Source organism: Ambystoma mexicanum, chromosome 6q, assembly GCF_040938575.1.
Source record: "Ambystoma mexicanum isolate Mex_15411 chromosome 6q, UKY_AmexF1_1, whole genome shotgun sequence".
NCBI lineage: Eukaryota > Metazoa > Chordata > Amphibia > Caudata > Ambystomatidae > Ambystoma > Ambystoma mexicanum.
In genome coordinates this window covers 456875704-456895832 of record NC_090937.1, presented here as the reverse complement: position 1 = coordinate 456895832, position 20129 = coordinate 456875704, and the positions used below count along the sequence as shown (strand labels likewise).

Below are 20129 nucleotides of genomic sequence, written 5' to 3'. Positions count from 1 at the left end.
GTTTGCAAATTGGGAACACAATTATTTTGCTTAACATTCGGCCAAATACTTAAACTATTCAGCAAAATACTAAATATGCTACTCAGTACAACACCTACTTAGACACCTAATTGAGACCAAAATGACTTTTTAAAAAGACATTGGGCCTCATTACAATTGTGCCGGTCTGGAAACAGTGCCGATAAGCCTACCGGCACACAACAACTCAGCTGGCGGGTGCCGTCCTGCCCGCCACATTGAGGGTTCTACGTTATTTTGCCACGGGATTTTTCGTCGGAGGACTTTTCATCGCCTTTTTTTAATCGAAATAAAATCATTTATTTTTTATTTTTTGGGGGGTTAACTCCCCAAGCCCCCTTCCGTTTTTTATTTTTTTTTATTCCCTTTCACCCACAAATATTTAATTTTTAAACCCCCCCCCAAAAAAAAACAGCAATGAAATGTCCTGCGACGAAAAATCCTGCTGCAAAAGAACGGTATACCCACAGTGAGACCTGCCTGGCGGGATGGCACCTGCCTGCAGAGTTTTCACAGGAGCACTGGTACCGTTGTTAATGGTGCTCCCGATTCCCCATTCCCATGGAGTCTCAATGGGGACTAACAAAATTACCAGTGCCTGACTTCCCGGTCACCGGACTTGGAATAGCCCGGTGGCACCGGGAAGTCAGGCACCGATATGTTAACGGGTCCGGCGGCAACCCACCGGTAGCACCGGCAGGGTTACCGCCCAACCCGTAATGAGGCCCATATTCTTGAACAGTGATATTGCTGCTGAAATCTTTTGCCTGATCACCCCTGCTTAGCAACCCATAGTGCCCTTTCATGTCCAAAGTCTGATTCTCTGTTTTTTTACAGGGTGGGAAAAACCAAAGGGTCTTTCCCAACCTACTCCCCAAGGATCTTCTACGCAGGTGGTCAGGGGCGGGCCATCGCTTTTGGATGCCATACCTTTGGGGCAGACAAGCAAGGGAGACCACTGTAGTCGAGGGGTCTTTGGGGATTGGAAAGAGGGTACCTGAGGGAGACAGGGTATCCCCCCCTTCCTGATAGTGACCTACCATAGCCTTTATGGGCTATGGTCAGTCCTATTTCCTTAACCCCAGTAATTCACCTGGAAATACTGAGACGAAGAAGAGAAAGTCAAAAGACTTTCCCATGAGAAACACCACTATGGTACTGGGACGAGGAAGAGGAAGATGCAGATGCAGGAACGCTAACTTCCCTGATGGATATGTCCCAATAACGAGGCCAGGCAGGGTCAAGCAACGGATTTCAACTATGCGCACCTGCAGCCTGTTAACTATTCAGATGGCTATAAAAAGGAACACACGTTTGGCAAAGCGAGCAAGTTGGATAGCGAGATGGACGGTGAGCAGGAGAGGCAGCAGAGCCAGAGCTGCCCAAACCAAGGCCACGGAGAGTGAGACGCCAGGACGCTGTAAAACTGCTGAGTAAAGCAGGAAAAAGCGCAGTGAGAGGGTTGGGTCTCCCGAGAAATTACCAGACGGGAGCCGTGGGGTGTATTAATGCCATACTCTGCGTGTCCAGAGAGGTGCTCGTTCCCCTGGGCAAAGCAGAAGGCCAAGGAGGGTCCGAGTGTCAGGTGGGAGACCCTAACTTCAGGCGGGAAAGTCGCTGAAGGAAGGAGTGGTGAGTTTCTGAAGCAAAAGAAACCCGGCACCAGTTAAGGAAAGACTGAATACTTGGATTGCGAGTGAAAGAGCACTCGTTCCCGAAAGCCGTTGGGATACCACTGAGGTATGAACAATGAGAAAGAACGTATGAAAGGATATTAAGTAGCGGAGTGGTCATGTATAATGGTATACGCATTCGAAATTCTCTGTGAAGGAAAAGAAGCATTGTTGCGGCAGGGGAACTGTTCCCGAGCGAAGGGTGAGCAAAATAGAAATCCTTTTGAAAGCTCCACGGCAGTAAGGGGGCTACATGAAAGTGAAGAGCAAAACTGCAATGAGATACTGTGAGTGAACTACGAGTTTTGAGAAGCATTGGGTGGCCCCCAAGCAGGAGGTTGAGCCAGTAGGGCCAAAGAGACCCCACCTTAAAGATCAAATGAGACTTTAGAAAAGGTAGGCACCTGGTTGCGTGACTGTGCGGTCTGCAAAATGTGCCACGACCAGGTAGGCCTAAGTGAAAGAAGGAATTATTTGAGATACTGAAGTTGAAAGTCAGAAAGACTTGGTTTTGCATGGGGAAAGGAGTCCCACAAGCAACAAATGAATAGTGATATTTTCTGATAGAACTGTTGTGAAATATTGGAAACAAACTTTGAACATTGGTACATTGAAAGAAACCAGGAAGGTCTAAGCTTGAGACAAGGGGAGTCTGAGAGAGCCTTTGAAGAAGTGAATCCAGATAAGGAAAGGTACTGTGAGTTTTGCCAAGTGAATCCTGAGAACTTGTGGAACTTTCTTACCCCGAGTGTCTTCAACTTTGGGAAGGGAGCCGTGGAAGAGCTCCATATTCACAATGACTTTGCTTTGAACACTGTTTAGTTGGCTAAATCCCATACACCTGATTACTTTGTAGAAATGAGGGTAAGCACATGTTTTGACAGTATACTCTTGATGGCCGACATAGACTTCCCTTAGTTTTCTTTTCATTGGGGAAACATTCCCTTCCCACCTTAAAGTTAGGGCAAGATGGGTATTTTTCCATCCTGAGCATCACCAATAAAGGTTTTCCAAATCTATCTGTGTCATCTCTTGATACCATGCCTGTCTCACATATGGTGGCAGTAATTGGATGCAGCTCAACCGAAACAGAATGGGGGACCCTAAAATATAAGAAGTTGAGTCACAGAGCCTCAGATCCAACTGCAGCCACAAAAGGCCCCAACGGGTTTGACATCTGTAGTAGCCGAGAAGAAACAGTACCTCAAGCAGAAAGAAGGCCGATACCCACTCATTTGATTCCAATACCGCCCCCGGGGTGTTACATCAGGTTGGCTCCAAAGTAGGCACTGGTCTGGAAATTCGGACTAGATGTGCTGGCTGGGTTATTGACTTTAGAGAGGACATAAAAGTTCTATTACAGAACCATGGTGAAAAGGCTTTTGAAATTCAACCAGGGGAACAAATAGCCGAAGGGATACTTGAAAGAGCCATGATTTCCGTACCTACAGAAGAAACTAAGGAAGGGGAGACTGAACATGGGGATCTGGGCTTTGGGGAAGCTGATGAAAGGTCTACTCTCCCTGTAACCTCTAGAACTAGCATAAAAGAACCAAGACTCTTCCCGATTTGGCCCTTGACCAAAGGAATGATACTTAATTAGCAGAGGCATTCTTACAGGTATTACCTGAAACTGAAGGAAGAGGATGCCCATTCTTTTTCTTGAAACAAGAGAAACAGGAGAGGGCATAATGAACACTCAGCTGGTAGTTCCCAGAAGCCATAAACAAGTAGTGGTTGAGATCGCCCACTCACACTTAAAAGGGGGCCATTTGGGTCAAACAAAAACACAAGTACATATAAATAACCGGTTTTATTGGCATGGGATACATGCAGATATTAAATCTTGTGAACAAGTATGTAACAGGTGAAATTTGCCAACGGACCACTACATATCTTCCTCCAACAGCCCCTTTGAAGCTTTTGCCCATTATTGAGATTCCTTTTTCGAGGATTGGAATAGAGATTATTTGTCCTCTGGTAACCTCCAAATTGGGCAACAAGTATGTGTTGGTGATACTAGATTATGCAATGAGATACCCAGAGGCTTTCCCTTTAGGAACGAACAACCACACAGCAAATATTAAATCACTGCTCCCTTTTTTCTCTCTCAGGTAGGATTTTCACAAGAAATATTGACCGATCAGGGTACCAATTTGATGAGTAAACTCATAGGGGAGGTAAAAGAGTTCTATATTACCACATTCCGGACCTCTGCATACCATTGCAAACGGACGGTCTGGTAGAGCGATTTAATAAAACTCGTAAAACCACCCTGAAAAAACTGGTAGATGAAGACGGGAGGAAATGGGACAAGAGGATTCTCTGGGCTCTCGTTGCAAGAAGAAAAACATCCCCAAGCCTCTGCCGGGTTTTCCCCTTTTGAATTATTATATGGGCAATAAACCCGTGATGTACTAGATAGGATTAGAGAAACATGGGAAGAGGGGGAAGAGGTCCTCATTCTACTTTCCCAAAATGCTGCAAGACTTAAAGGACATATGGCCTCCGTTAGGACTCGGTTATAAACGCACATGGAAAAGGCCCAACACAAGCAGAAACCTTATGATAAAAAGGTGGTTTTAAGATCTTTTGCCATCGGGCAGAAAGTCTTGGTGCTGTTGTTGACCTCAGACAATAAATTTGTCTTAAATGGCATTGGCCATATGAAGTGGTGGAGCAAATGGGTCCTTGGCACTATCGAATATCTCAGCCTGATCACCGTCAAGACACATTTATCATGTAAATCTCCTGAAAGAATGGAAGGAGAATCCTTTAGAGTCCAATGCCACTATATTATCTTGTTTAGTGCCAGAAGAAAAAGAAATGCATTTGATCCCCCTGAAATCACAAATGATCAGAGCCAAGATCTTATGAATCTTATAAACTAATGCCCTGATGCATTTTGTGAAAAACCTGGACGAGTAAAAAGGCACCTATCATCACTTCCGTAAACCAGCAGGCAAGGTAGTGAATTTAAGACCTTACAGACTGCCTGAAGCCTATGAGGAACTGGTGGCCAAAGAAGTGGAAGAAATGCTCCAAGCTAACTTTATCTAGCCTTCAACTAGCCCATGGTCCTCTCCCATTGTACTGGTAGCTAAACCGGACCAGAGCTGGCATTTTGTATAGATTTTAGGAAGGTAAACGCCATGTCCGCCTTTGACGCTTACCCAATGCCACGCCTTGATGATCTTATAGATGGGCTTGATAGACGATTGATTTAACTAGCCTTCCACCGCTTATAGACCTGAAATATAAAATGTTGTTTATTCTTACAGAAGCGAGCGGGATAAGAAAAATATGTTGCTCCCCTTAAAAGAAATAGCTCTTTGATCTCAATTTATCTGGCTGAACACACAATTAACGGAAGGAGTGCTTTCCATTGGTGAAGGGGTACCCTCCCCTCCCATAGCCTTGGGCTATTGTCAGTCCTATTCCCTTAACTCCTGTAATTCCCCTGGAAATACTGAGATGAAGAGGAAGTTAAGAGGAGTGCAGATTTCCCATGAGAAACACAACTATGGTACTGGGATGACAAAGGTGGAGATCAAGGCACACGAACTTCCCCAATGGACATGTCCCACTAACTAGGCCAGGCAACTGATTTTAACTATGCCCACCTGCAGCCTATTAACTACTCAGATGGATATAAAACAAACATACATGTTGGCAAAGAAAGCAAACTGGAGAGCGAGTTGGACGGCAAGCAGGAAAGGCAGCAGAGCCAGGGCTGCCCAAACCAAAGCCACGGAGAGCAAGACGCTGTAAGATTGCCGAGTGGAGCAGGAGAAAGCACAGTGAGAAGGTCGCGTCTCCAGAGAGCCGGAGGAATTGCCTGACGGGAGCCGTGGGTCATATTAATCCCATACTCCATGTGGCCAGAGAGGTGCTCATTTGCCTGGGCAAAGCAAAATGTCCCAGGGGGTCTGTAGGTCAGGTGGAGAGACCCTGACAGAAGGAATGGTGAAATCTCAAATCGGTGTGTTTGTGAAGCGAAAGAAACCCGGTGCCAGTTAAGAAAAGACTGTATACTTTATTGCAGTGTGATCGTGAGTGAAAGAGCACTCATTCCCAAAAGCCGTCGGAATACCACTGAAATATGAACAAGGAGAAAGAATGTATCAAAGGATATTCAGTAGCAGTGGTCACGAATAATGGTACATGCATTTGAAAGTCTCTGTGAAGGAAAAGAAGCATCGCTGCGACAGGGAAGCTGTGTGCGAGTGAAGTGTCAGCAAAATAGAAATCCTTTTGAAAGCTCCACAGCAGTAGGGGAGCTACATGAAACTGAAGTAAGAGCAAAACGGCAATGAGATACTGTGAGTGAACTAAGAGTGTTGAGAAGCATTGGGGTGGCCCCCAGGCAGGAGGTTGATCCACGAGAGCCGAAGAGACCCCACCTTAAAGACCAAACTAGAGACTTAAGCAAAGGAAGGCACTGACCTATAATGGGTGGGTCGTGTAGTCTGCAAACTGCACCACAACCAGGGGTGTAAGAAGGAATTATTTGAGATACTGAAGTTGAAAGTCAGATGGACTTGGTTTTGAATGGGGAAGGGAGTCTCACAAGCAACACATTAATAGTGATATTTTCTGGTGGAACTGTTGTGAACTATACTTTTGTGTTTGGAAACAAACTTTAAACATTGGTACATTGAAGGATAACCAGGAGGGTCTAAGCCAGAGACAACGGGAGCCTGAGAGGCCCTGTGAAGAAGTGAATCGAGATAAGGAAAGGTATCCCGAGTGGCTTGAACTTGGGGAAGGGAGCCGTGGAAGAGCTCCATATTCACCTTGACTTTGCTTTTTTTTTTACACTATTCAGTTGGCCAAATCCATACACATATTACTTTGTCGAAATGAGGGGAAGCATAGGTTTTGACACAGACAGTAGTTAACTTTTGACTGACAGACTTAGAATTCCCTTAGTTTTCTTTTCATTAGGGAACATTCCCACCTTAGAGTTAGGGCAACATAGGTATTTTTCCATCCTGACCAGCACCAATAAAGGTTTTCCAAATCTATCTATTTAACGGTGTCATCTCTTGATACCATGACTGTCTCACAAGGGGAATGAGCCTTGATTGGACATTCTCTTATTTTGGGTCCAATGTACTAACATTGTTTGGGTTGCTACCATTATCCGCTCACACCCCTCCTTAAGAGTATAGCCTCCCCTCAGCCCACATTACCAAAGGAGGTCAGGCTGTGCCAGTTTCTATTTTAGGATTGGGATCATTGATGGTTTAGTAGTAGTGTGGGGCTGGGTAGACAGTTTAACCACTACTCATCCCGGTACTGCTGCAGAGCAGTAGTCATTTCATCACACTTGGTCTTCCTGAGATGACTCAGATATCCAATACGTATTCATTTATGGAGGAGTTACTTCAGGAGCTTCTCAAAGACCCTCCAATTCTTGGCACAATTCTTAGTGGAGCAAGCTCATCGACCATCAGCGCCCAAACCAAAGCCAGGCCAGTAACCTAGACCCATTATGGTGAGACCGCTTAATGACAGAGACAGAGAATTGTTTTTTTAATAAAGCTAGGGAAATGGGTCATTTGACATATGTCAATTTCCATTGCAATTTCTATTAAGGTGTGCTAGGGGTTTAGCTTTCCTTAGTTTGAGTGGGGCTAGTTGGTCGAGGTAGGTTTTGATTATATCATTCTACCACAGAGGAAGGGTCTGAGTCGGGCGGCAGCTGTCGGTGGATGATAGGTCGGAGAAGGGGGGAGCATGCATTCTAATGAGATTCGCAGATTGTTCTGAGTTATAGCGGGATTGTTCCAGGATGGCACTTGGAACGGTATGGCTGTGCACATATATGGAGACAACCTATTTGAGGGAATTTTTTTGGATGCAATGCATCCAGACATTACAAAGTCAGTTCAAATGGCATATAGATCATTTAATGTCATTAAGAAAACATTTTGTGACTATGGTCTTCAGTATGCCACACTCTTCCCTGGCGTAACTCCAGGCAATCTACAAAGGGAAAACCTACTTCTTGCTTGGTTAATTCCGACGAGAACAATACCTTTTTGTTAAGACTTCCCTCGTCTTCCCATAGACGATTGTCTGAGGCTCTAGGATGCAGCGGGTCATCTACCAGTGAAACGTAAACTGTGAGCAAGTTAATCTTTGCAAATAACACTTTGTGTTAAATTATCCATTTTGTATGCAGTCCAGCACAGACTCCCTTTACTCTGCATAGGACTGGAGTTGCATTAGTAGGGTTGCAATATATGCATGTTAGTTGGGGTTCAACATGGTCTTCAGCTATATTGTTTTATTTGCCTGGTTTCAATATTCTTAGGATACAGTGCACCGGTTTCTTAGTATAGTTGCTTTTTGGCATATGGAAAATAAGAACAGATCAGCATGGATGTTAAGAATATTAAGCTTATGTAATAAGGGTGGTGGGCAAGTGTGGCTGGTTGCAGACATGGCTACTACTGGTGCCCCCCACCCACGCAGTGGCCTGCAGTTAAAGGTTTGGCTGGAATAGTACGTTTAGACTACTATGATGATGATGATTTGGCACAGTATATAAATGTTGCATTACAACATACCAGTGCGTGTACAGCCACCCTTATTTAGACCATAGATCAATAATGTAAATTTAAAAAAGTCAAAACATATATGAATTGCTCATTTTATACATACTGCTGTTTTACTGCACATTGTATGTTTATTTTTGGGAGATATGGCTAAAGGAAAACTACAAGGCACCTAGAAAAAGTTAATTTCATAAGAGAGTGACTGCGCCAGTACTCTCCACAGGAGGAGAAAGATGAGCCACAGGATCATCTTTCATTTGCATTTTCTACCAGGAACGGCCTTACGTCAAAAAGGTAGCATAGGTTTAAGTCTAGCTAGTTCAAGCTTGCCAAATCACATACCTAATCCATACTAATATCACCTATACTAGGCTGACTAGCAAAGCATAAAGTGCCTCCGACTAGGCCACTGTAGCTCTGTGTGGTTTCCTTATTGAAGTAATGATGCCACATATCGTGCACATCCAGTAACACAGAGCCCATGGTGAGAGAACAAGGGCAGCAGGCAGCGTTTAGATACACTTTGTGTACTCCTTTCATGTTCCAGTAAGTGTACATGGTGTATCCTGGAAGCGTGGCCGTGCCTAGATGCACAGCAGCGAAGGTGATGGCTGTGGATGCAGCAGCAACTGGGCTACATCTTTTGAGGGAAAGTGGAGATTTATATTCTGTGACCTTCACCCAGTGCTCTCGCCTAGGCCAGGTTGCACAGAAGGCCATGTACCCTCTGCAGGTGAACACATACAACCACAAGATATTTTTGGGCTTGATGAGCCGCATCAAAGAGTTTAATCTGAATTCCAAAAGCCAGCCAGAGAGCCACGTATGGGCACAACCTCGGACAAAAAACAGATCTGTGTTTGCTTGCTCCTGGATCTTGCTTGTATTCTAGTGCAGAGGGGGTGTGTCCTGGAAGTTTAGTCTGGACACTTCCTTTTGTGGATAGAGCCAAGGCGGATTTGAATGCGGCTTGTCACTTTCTGTAATAGCACACTCAGGATAAGTATGGTGGGAAGAAAATCTGTTTAGAGGAATTTCTAGTGCACATGTTCAATCCAAAATGTTCCATCCATCATGTTTTTAAGTACATACAACAGGTCCCAACATGTAGAACAGAAAACAGTAATTTAATAAACTGCCGCTGGTGCAAACATCTCAGTTTACCTTACAGGTCACACAGTTCAATATCACAGTAATGTTGACTTGAACTACCACTCGAAATGTTGTGTTCTTTGGCAAATCAATGTCTCCAGGATTGGCTACTAGGCCAGTTAGTGTGATGCAGGTCAGATACATATTTGCCAGAACTGAAGGATCCCTTAGAGACTGACTATGTTTATTTTTCATGAGGCAGAGCAACCACGTACCATACTGGGTAATGGAAGTCATCTTGAGAATTAGTCACATAAAGGAATGTAAAATTAACCTCTGTACAAGACACATTCTATGTGAAGGGGTATTAAGAGCAGGGGAGTATGAAATGTAGCTGAACAAAAAGACTACTAAAATGCAACTAAAATGAAAACAAATCTATGCGAGAAGTATGCTCACCATGCTTGCCCCTGGAGATGTCCACATACTGGCAGAGTCTTGGGTGAGTGATTGTCTTCAGGATTTGGAACCTCCCTAAAATCTTGATCGAGTTTGGAGTGAGGGGAAGGCCATTGCTTCCACAAACGTCATGAGGAAGAGCTGAAGCAAAAAAGGTGAAGGCCCCCATCTCAGCATCCTTCAAAGGACACATGGGATCAGGCATCCTGTTTTCAAGCTTTCTGGAAAGGTAGGTAATAAAAATAAAATTCACAAGTAAAACAGAACAAACACAGCGTTCATAAGTACTTCTCTAAAGATGTCAGCAACCAAACACATTCTGAACACAAGAATTGATCGATGATGGCAAATTCATCCATTAGAAAGCTACCCAATTATTTTCAGCTTATTGTTTACACTACTCTTAAAACAACAATTAACAAGATCGACAGAGAAATAGTCTTTGCACAGGTGGTGGGGGAGGTGCATGTGTGTGCCAAAACGTTTAACATCCGTTTATGTTTACCTTTCTTTACATCATGAACAGGGCAAAGTGAATTGCCTCTTGGCACTGGAAAGCGTTGGACAAGGAAATGTGGCAGGCACAATTGCTTTTCAACCCAACAGATTGCCCTGTTCACTATCAACACTATATCTGAACATTCCTGGAGTGGGGTGTAGTCTTAAATACCAACAAGCTATGCTCTTAAAGCTCCTAGAAGGCCTCAAGCATTTCTAAATGCATTGGTCCAGGGCTCTGCTCACAGAGGAATGACAGATTAAAGACTACCCTCACTTCTATGTATTTCCACCAACCATTCCGGTCAATAGATCCTGGCCCTTCAGAGTCAAGGGAGGGACACGCATTTGCCCGATTACTACTTCTACAGGCAATCGCACTATGTCCAAGTTCCCCAAATTGTCACAGAGGAACCGAAGCATAGTATTCTCCACATATGATGCCATACCGGGAATATCCTGGAGGTGGAACTGGGCCTCACCAATTGGAAAACACTCTGCTTATCTTTAAGAGGTACACATGAAATAAGCCATAGACAGTTCATGTCTTTCACAGCAGTCAAGACGCAGTTGGGTCTGATTTTCACCATGAGGGAGTCCACATCGAAGATCAGCATTCTGAAGTGGCTAGAAAATCGTACAGCATTCTAAGGCCTAAACAAGTGAACACTCAATAATATGATTGTTGTGTTTCACAGATGGCAAAGAAAACAGTCTCGAGGACAGTTGAAGGTTTTTTATTTTAACTTGAAGGGCTTGTCCTGATAACTCTCTGCAGCCCACAACCCTCCTCCCTAACCTAGGCATCTGTTAGGCAGAAACCTGTGCAGTTCCCTTAGGGGCCACTGCAAAAGATCTAAGACTACAGGTGTTTGGCAGTAAACCCACTTGGTAGCAGTCTGTACCACACAGATTCACTTGGTAGCTGTGGCTGAGCAGTCGGACTTCCCTCAAGAAGAGTTAGGCAGTATATAGAGTATACACAATAGGTACAGAGATACAGTAGAACAAGCAAACACTGACCAGAGCTTTGGTGTAAAAGTATATAGTTATTTATTTAAAGACACACTTGTAGATTACACTAGCACAAAGAGAAAAGTAAATTCAGCACACAGTCACTATTATATATATACAACCCTAATTACCTATTAGACAAGTCTTAATGAGAAACACCACTTCTTTTCAGACCGAGGTGAGCGCTTAACATAAGATGGCACTCTAATAAATTATTAAAAAGGGAGGGAAAAAGGCAGAGTTATGGAAGCACACAAATTTCAATACTTTAAAAGAACCACAGTAAGGCAGGATAGGCAGAGTTCTACTGGAGAGCAAGGAAGTCAATTGCCAGGCCCACTCTTGGAGAGAGCAAGCAGAAGGGGTCCGGGTTCACACAGTGGGGTTATGCCCAAAGAGTCTTGTAGATAGTTTGCACACAAAGAATGAAATTAAAGTCAGGAAAAGTTAGCTAGGTTGTCCCAGGCCAGCCCAGGTTAGAAAGTCGAGGCTTTACTGTCACCCCGAACGATCTGTCGCAAGAGAAGCCAGGCGGGACACAGTACCTTAAGTGTGAAGGAAGCTCCAGCGGGGGCAGTTGTTCCTGGCAGCGGGTGCAAGTCAGTGTTTCGTCCAGAGGAAGAGGAGGTCTCGCCGTGGAGGAAAGATGAAGGTCGTTGCACTGCCAGGGAAGAAACCAGCCACGGAGTTCTTCGGTTAAAAGGTACTACCCTTCTCTTCGCGGTAGAGGTAAGCCGTGGTATTCCGGTTGCCGGGGTGCTTGGCACGGGCAAGGCGGCCACGAGATGCTCCAGGAAGGTGAAAAGAAGGCAAAACTGGTTATCCCCACCAGTCAAAGGAAGAAGACTCTCTGGACTGGAGATCTCTGTCGTCTGGAAAAGTAGCAAGACGGTTCAGCAGGGCTCCACCGATGGTGTCGTCGTTGCAGGTCGGCTCAGCTTCTCCCTCCTCGGATTCTTAGGTCCTGTGGCGACTTCTGAAGTTCCAGTCCCCAAAGCCCTGCTTTTATGCAGCAAACCCTCATTCATTCAGCCTAGCTGTCAATCAAACATGCTAAGTGGTTTGGGCCAATCACACAAGAGTGTGACTTGAGTTGCCAAGGCAACTCAGTCCAGGGTGCCTAAACCCCCTCCCACACCCCCTGTGGTACCCAGACAGAGTGGCACCACTTTTGGAGGCTTCTGTGGAGAAGCCCGCCAAAAAGGGGAACAAAGGGCTCGACTTGGGTTGGAGTCGCAGAAGAGAACACAAACGCCATTTTAGAATCGAGTTCTGGCAAAAAATACCAACCGGTGAATTAATATTAAATAAATAAACCGGCGGTATGTTCGAGGCTATAGGAATTAAATAATTAAAGTGAGTAGCCACGAACAATGGGAAAATCCCATAGAGATATATTCGCGGTCGAATATAAAAAGAGGTATCCACTGCCACCAGCCAAAACTCGATCAGGGGGGACGGAGACGTGCCCCTCGAACACAGACCCCGGGGCAAACGAATTGCCCCAACCAATACGTCCACAATATGATGGTTTGTACTGGTTTCTGTTCATAATTGGGACTAGTAAAGCCAATGGTGACTTTACATGCCCTGGGAGACAGATGTCAGTCCCAGGGTATGGAGTCTATGATTGGGGGTCGCTACGACACCCCTGGGTTACGGCACAGAGGGTGCTGTGTAACCCACATCAAAAACACATGAGACCCTATGGAGTGAAAGACCCCATAGCCCATAAAACACATGGGAAGACAAAGGAACACCTCAAATCATGTCTAAGAGTGGAAGTAAAAGAGTCTCACTCTTAGCAGGAGATAAAAATAAACCCCAAAAATCCAGCAAAGCTGCTGGGGGACTCACTAGGTTTTGGGAAATTAGCCTTTACAGAGAATTCTCCCTAACAGCATCCATAACACCTGGTTCTTCCGAATGGTAACCCTTACAGTCTACGATCTTCTCTTCTCCAATGTGTGGCTTTTCTGTGAGCAGGCTGACTAGACTCAGTCAGGGACTTGCTAACTGCCCTAACCTCTAGAATTAGGTCACTGCTCTAATGGGAACTTGTTCTGGTATTCAGGCTAGATCGGTCATGCCCACTCACTTCTTCACTACTCTTTCTCCCACCAAGACTTCATCCCTCCGGTGTTGCCATCCTCTTACTCCTCGCCTCCACCCTTTGATATATCACTGCTCCCGCTCCTCTCGCACCACTACTCAATCATCCTCTTTTCATTCTCTACCATCCTTCTCACACTCCCACCCACACCTTACACTACCTTTTCTACATACTTGTCACTGACACACACACACACACACACACACTTTCCCCTTCCTGTTCCTGCCTTACATTGCCCCTCCTCTCTAGAGATTAGTCTCCCGTCAATGGTCTGATGTCTTTTCCGAACATACAGAGAGACACTAGGGAAGTTGCAGAAAAGGTCATTCCAAGTACAATCAATACATAACACATATAGACTTTTTCATATTATCCTGCAGGAGAAAGTTAACAAAACACTGCCCTCTAAATACTTACTTAAAAAATACAAATCTTTAGTTAAATCAGTTATCTACAATATTTGGTATTATAATTCAACATCGCCCAAAGTGCCAAAGTGACCATAATTCACATCACCATCAAGGCATTTGAAAATTCACAGTTGATTTAAACGCCTAAATTGACTCAGCTATCCAGTTGAGTTTGACAATTAACAACCAGTGAATAACTATATTTATGTGAAGATTACTAGTCACTATATAGTTATGTGTGCACATTATGTATACACGTATATCTTTTTTTTATGAATACACCCACAAAAACACACATTTGTTTGCATATGGTTACTGTACAAACAGTAGTTTGGAATGCCATATCGGCATGATTGTGAAATAATGAATAGCAGTGCCATAATTCCTCACCAGAATTAAGGATTTCTGTTTTTCCTCAGAGAGTAGCATTCCCTTTCAATAATAAAAACACACAGCTTACCTTCATCAGAAGCAGGGGACGGAGAGACGAGCACACCTTGCATGTGCGACCATGGGGAGTTGATGGGCCTATAGTTTACTAGTATTGAGAAGGATGGCACTCATTTGGTGCGAGGGTCATTTACACATAGGCTGAAAGGTTAGCCGTGTCTAAACTATCCTTGCGCCAAATAACCTACGCCGAATTGGTTTTTGCGGCACTCACCCATGCCGAAAGGGGCTCAGCGGCCAAAGTGGTGTGCCAAAAGGCTTGCACAGAAATGTGGCATACTGCACTTCACAAAACCCTCCCTTAGGGGTCTGAGCAAGCGGGACTTACTGGGAGTTACTTCCTCTTAGGGGACAAGGACTCGCATTCCCGCAAGGAACTTCCTAGACCAACAACTGTATATGACTATATGGGACTGCTTTCGATGTAGAATAGTGTTAACTCACATTTGGCTCCAGGCAATGCTGAACCAAATGAGCCATCCAAAGGGCAAGAGGATATATCTCTGTAAGAAGAGCATTGTACAAGTGAGACGAGTGGATCACTGAGGAAAAGAGTGTATGGACTGTGCAGGGGACGCCCCCTGACGCAATCACATCTTGGATTGGCGGACAAGAATGAAGCTGTGGAGTCTGCGACAACTGGGAAGTTGAAGTACACCAGCTCGAGACGCCGGAAGACCCGTGAACTAGACAACGGGGAGTCCGTTGTAGAGACAGGGAGAGAAGAGCAGTCGAAAGTGGTGGCGTGACCACAGCCATACCGCGGTGAGCCAGCTGCCCGAACAATGCCAGACCATTTTATCCGGGAGCGCCATCAGCTCCCATCTGCCAGCATTCGTAGACACCAATAACCTGCAGAGAAGCAGAGCGCAGAATACATGCAGAGACAGAGAAGCCAGAAAGCAAAGTCGATTACCCGAATGAGTGCCAAGCCCCCAAAGGTTTCCCTGGACAACCAAAGGTACTGGGGTGAATGGGAGAAGCGGGAGGCCGCCGGTGCAAACTGTTACGAGGAGAGGAACTCTTTCAAGCCACACAGGTAACATTCGAACAATATACCAGCATAACTAGACATATGAGAAACATGGTGAGAAACAGATAAATAATGTGACGGATAAGCCTGCACGGGAAACTGAAGAAAAGTGGTGTAAGGAAGGCATGGTATCAAACAGTAAGGCAGACACAAGTGAGCACAGTTCAAGGGTGTTTATTTAACTTAATCGGGTCCGAAAAATGCACATCTAATCTGAAATCTAAAGATGGTAGCAAGCTACGACCATCAAATAATAACGCAGTCCTAGTCGAGTCTGTGAAAATAAAAGGGCCTATACTAATAAACCTATTGCCAATCCTTACTCTAAATACAAATAGTGTGGGAAACAAGGTTATGTAAAAGAAAAGTGTTCAAAAATTGATATGTCAGGATATTCAAGCCGTTGGCTTCCCTTCCACACGTTTTCAGCACGGCACAAGACGCACACTCAAGCTTAGCACGATCTCTGGCTTCTCTAGCATGAAGATGCAGTTAAGATCTCAATATCAGGGTCTTCTGTGGCAACGTCGCTATCATTCAAAGTCTCTTACTTCAGAGGGCCTGATGAAAAAAAACACAAATATTCAACAGCTCCTTTCTCCACAAGATTCTCATACACAACTGCTTAGGTGATTTTCGATTCACCCCGGACCCCCCTCCGCCAGGCTCAGAACCACTTTAACAAAAAACCTTCAATTGGTCTCCCTCTGCCGGGCTCGGACCAGATTCATGTACTTTTCCAAAACTTTCTCTATTTCATCAATATCAAACACTTCGGACTGTGCACAGGATTTTGCTTGACCCGTTGCATGACCACTATGATTCACTTTTATTAGTTCACTTTCAAATGATCTCCCTCCGCCAGGCTCGGATCAAATTTATCTACTTTCGTCACTCCTCAACTGGATACCTTCAGTGACCTTCGAATGAGCACCTATGCAGTGCCAGGCCACTCTGTCAAAGGTTTTGTAGTTTTCTTTAAAGTTTAATCACTCATCAGCAGTTCACTTCACTGCACTGCACTGCACTTGCGTCTCTTATCACACGTGTTTTAAAAATTTTCATTCTAGCGCTCGCCATACAATGTTGCTGCTTGAAACCTTAGTATCAACGCAGACCGGTCTTGTATCGGTCTCCCCAACTCATCGGCTGTGCTGAACATACGCTGCTTTGTTCTTGGATCCAAGGACGGAACCACAGTGGCTGGTGATTCCCTCCACCTGGATTACGGACATGGCAGGGCCCCGGGTATCTGACACACAATGCAGGATTCTTCAGGCTAGTTTCCTGGTCTTACACTTTTTATTGTCAAGGCTTTTGAAAAGCAATGGTTCCTTGACAAAAAGGTCAAGAGAATATCCCGCCTTGCAATCTCCTTCGATTCTGCCGTCTTTCCCCTCCTACTCAGCTGCCATCTCGAAATGGCCGTTTCCTTGTGTGCTTTGCCTCACTCAGAGTGTGCTCTCGTGCTCCGCTTTTTATCTGTGTGGGGAAGTGCAATGGAAGTCAGGTGTGAGTCATTGTCAATAATTGCCTGATCTCACCTGACCATCGTATTGGGACATGTCAGATACACGGCTCGGATGTTAGTCTGTTTTCCCTTAGAGCGGGCAGTCAGTGAGAAAGTGTTTGTGTTCTAAAAGTGGGAAGGGTAGAGTTCCTAAATATCCTACCGGGTAGGATGGGGAAAAGGTGTTACAGGGAAGGGGACACTGTCTCAGCATTTGGTGTCCCATTCCCACTCCCCAAAGACCTCTCACCTCAGTGATCCTCCTCAACGCCCCAGGAACTAGATCCAAAAGCGATGACGTGTCCTGGCCACCTGGATGACAGACCCCCAGAGCACTAGTGGGTGAGACACCTTCTGGTTTATCATAGTGGAAACAAGCATCCTGTCAAGGAGGGGAAAAGACACGAGAAGTCTCTGTTGAAGAGTGGGGTAAACACTCCACACACAACTTTAACAAAAGTTGTGAAGACTGGCAAGTGAAACAGAATCTAGTAGAGAGAACCCAGGAGAGGGGGATTTCCGAGTTGGGAAAAGTCACACAAAACCTGGAGAAGGGATGGGCCTAAAAAAGTGAGAAGTATGAAACAAAGGGAAAGAGTGTGAGACAGCATTTCAAGGAGAACTGTTAGAAGCATAATATTAAGGAGAGTACAAGACACATGAACATTTGGTAGGAGCGACATTAGCTCATGAATATAAACCCAAGCGATCGCCAATGAAGATCATCCAAAGAAATGTATTTTGAAACATACATTTTGTATATGGACAATACACGATACACAAGATAAAAACCCTGAGGGAAAGCCGCAGGATAGACATCATCAAGGGAAGCGACCAGAAGAAGAAAGACATTTTTTTGGCCCAATTTGAGTTCTTCATATTAGTGGTAGGGTCAGATGGAGTTAGGTTTGGACTGAAGATATTTTACTTTGATCTTCCTGATGACAGACAAGCACCTCTAGTTACTTTAGGTAGGCAGGGAAATCCCCATAGCAATAGCGAGAGATAGGCCTTTTCATTATCATTTTATTAAGTTAACATGTCCATAGTGTGCCTGATTCCTTCTTCTGACCGGCCACAGTATATGCCATCTTCCTTTGGAGCATCCACATTTCTAAGTCACCACAATGCAAAATCACTCCTGGAATATCCAATTCCTGACAAATTGGAATCCTTCAGGGTTAAGGCTAAGTATTGTTACAGCTGGCCTTAAGAATACACCAACGCCCAGAGACAGTCGGCAGTAAGGCAAGTGCTGTCTCGCTGTGCCACTGTGATCGAACATATTCAGTTCTTGAGACCAAAATCCTCGTTGGATTGCCGCTACCACTAAAACTCAGCATTTCCTGAATCAACGGATTCTGATTGGCTGGGAAGGACGCTATCCATGTAATCTATTGGCTGTATCAACAAAACCCGCCTTACCACCCGGAAGAGGATAAATAAAGCAGGCCACACATACTTGACACGGGCGTAGTCGGAAGAGTGCTGCAAGGCGAGTGCTAGCTCGCTGTCTGCGGAACGGCGGGCCGGAGAGCGGAAAAGCAGAGGTAATCCCCTTGCAAGTAAGCTAAAATTGACTGGCAAACAGAGGGTTAAAGCTTCCCGCTACAATCTTAGGGGCACATCGGGTGTGGAGCCTGACGCCAGAAATGATAACCTAACAAGTAAGCCTACGGAGGTAACTAACAATGTTCGCTCTGGCCCAAGCAACAAAACGGGTAATATTACGTCCTCCTAACAACCGGTCGTGAATGGTGAGAGTATGGGGAAAACACAAACCGCAGGTTTGGCACGTCCACCTAAGCATCGGAGCCAGAGGCGTCCAGTGGTGACATACTGTCCTTTAACGGTATAGAGAATAACACTATTGAAATTATGCTATACGGTGCAACAGAGCCTGACAGGGGTGGAGCTGGTAGAAAGTGTAAATCCAGAAACCTGCTCAGCAATGGCAGTCGAAGCCCAGGTACTTCGAGCTGAAGCAAGCTTTGAGGGGCTCAAAATAACCAAGAGACTATCGACATCACCTAACCTGTTAATTCATTGATACCCCATATCAGCTGTATGAGGCAGTGGCTAGCACTCAAGCGGAACTCGCAGAGATTCAGTCATCGCTTGCAGCTGTGCAGTTTGCACTGAAAATATTATTAAAACTTTGTGGCAGAGTTTTTGAGTGTGTACAGCCTAGGGGTAACCCCCCTCTTAACAGAAACTGGAACTTCCACAGTAAGTGCACAGGTAGCACCAATTAGCGGTAGCGAAGACTCACCGGCTGACAGTGCTCATGCAGAAATGGTCCCTGCGGACAATCCTACTTCCACAAATAACCCCTTACTTGCAAACGACAATGACGAAGAGCTGGACACCTTTTATTCACATAGACATGAGGCGGCTGGCAAGAAAAGCTGCACTATAAGATAGGAAACAGCTGACACATCCATCGGTTATTTGTACTGAGGATCAGCAGCTGGGATCTAAATGTGGCAGGAAAAAAATTAATCTGAACAAAAAGGCAACTAAAGAAAACAAGTAACCTGAATGTCTGGCTAACCTCTCCTACTCTTGTAGGGTGGAAAACCCATTGCCTACGATAAATGTTCAATCTCTGATTCAACTCAACATTACGCCGCTTGAAGGCATTAGCGAGGGCATGTCGCCGGTATCTACATTAGTGCCAAGATGGAAGAGCTCCAGGCCCCTCCTAACCCAGTGACACGCTGTACAAAAAAAAAAAGAACCGAATACTCTCATGGAGGTGAAAATGCTGATCAAAAACCTGAATAAAAAACGGAATTCCTGAAAGTGTTGCACAGAATCCCACATCTTAGAGTATTGGAATCAGAGGACTTCACATTTTTTTTCAACCACTGGTGTGCACTAACCCAAATGTCTCTAGAGTACATTGTAAGAACTTTGGAACGGTGCTAATGCTACAAAGGTTTAAGGATCTGCTATATAGGGATGTTGTTGAACTTTATGGGTTGTTAGCCCTAAAAATAACTTGACCTACAGCCGATTTTACCTAATTTTTTCAGTTGAATTTGTTTTCACCTATTGAGGAGGGAGACCCCCCCCACAAACCGCCCTATAGCAGAGGGAGACCCTCTCGCATCTCCCCCAACTTCCCCCCACCACAGCCTATTCGCTTATCCCACAACTATTTATTTATTAAAAGTATACCATTTGACCTACCGAATTTGACCAAAAGGATACGGCCAAATCGGAGTAGGTCAAGTTGGCATTAGGTCAACTATGCCAATACAGTTGAACTTGACCTGGTTAAAGATACA

At 44.9% G+C, this 20129-nt stretch overlaps 1 protein-coding gene across 10 annotated transcripts in view; it reads right to left on the bottom strand.

Annotated features, from left to right (window-relative positions):
* The window catches only part of TBCK (TBC1 domain containing kinase), a 2754978-nt gene that overhangs the window by 2592887 nt on the left and 141962 nt on the right, over positions 1–20129 (bottom strand). For all 10 annotated transcript variants that reach the window (XM_069630931.1, XM_069630933.1, XM_069630936.1 and 7 more), the window contains one exon: positions 9809–10029. In XM_069630931.1, the coding sequence (XP_069487032.1) occupies positions 9809–10013 (205 nt within the window). In that variant the 5' untranslated portion in view covers positions 10014–10029. The remainder of the gene's footprint in view (positions 1–9808; positions 10030–20129) is intronic.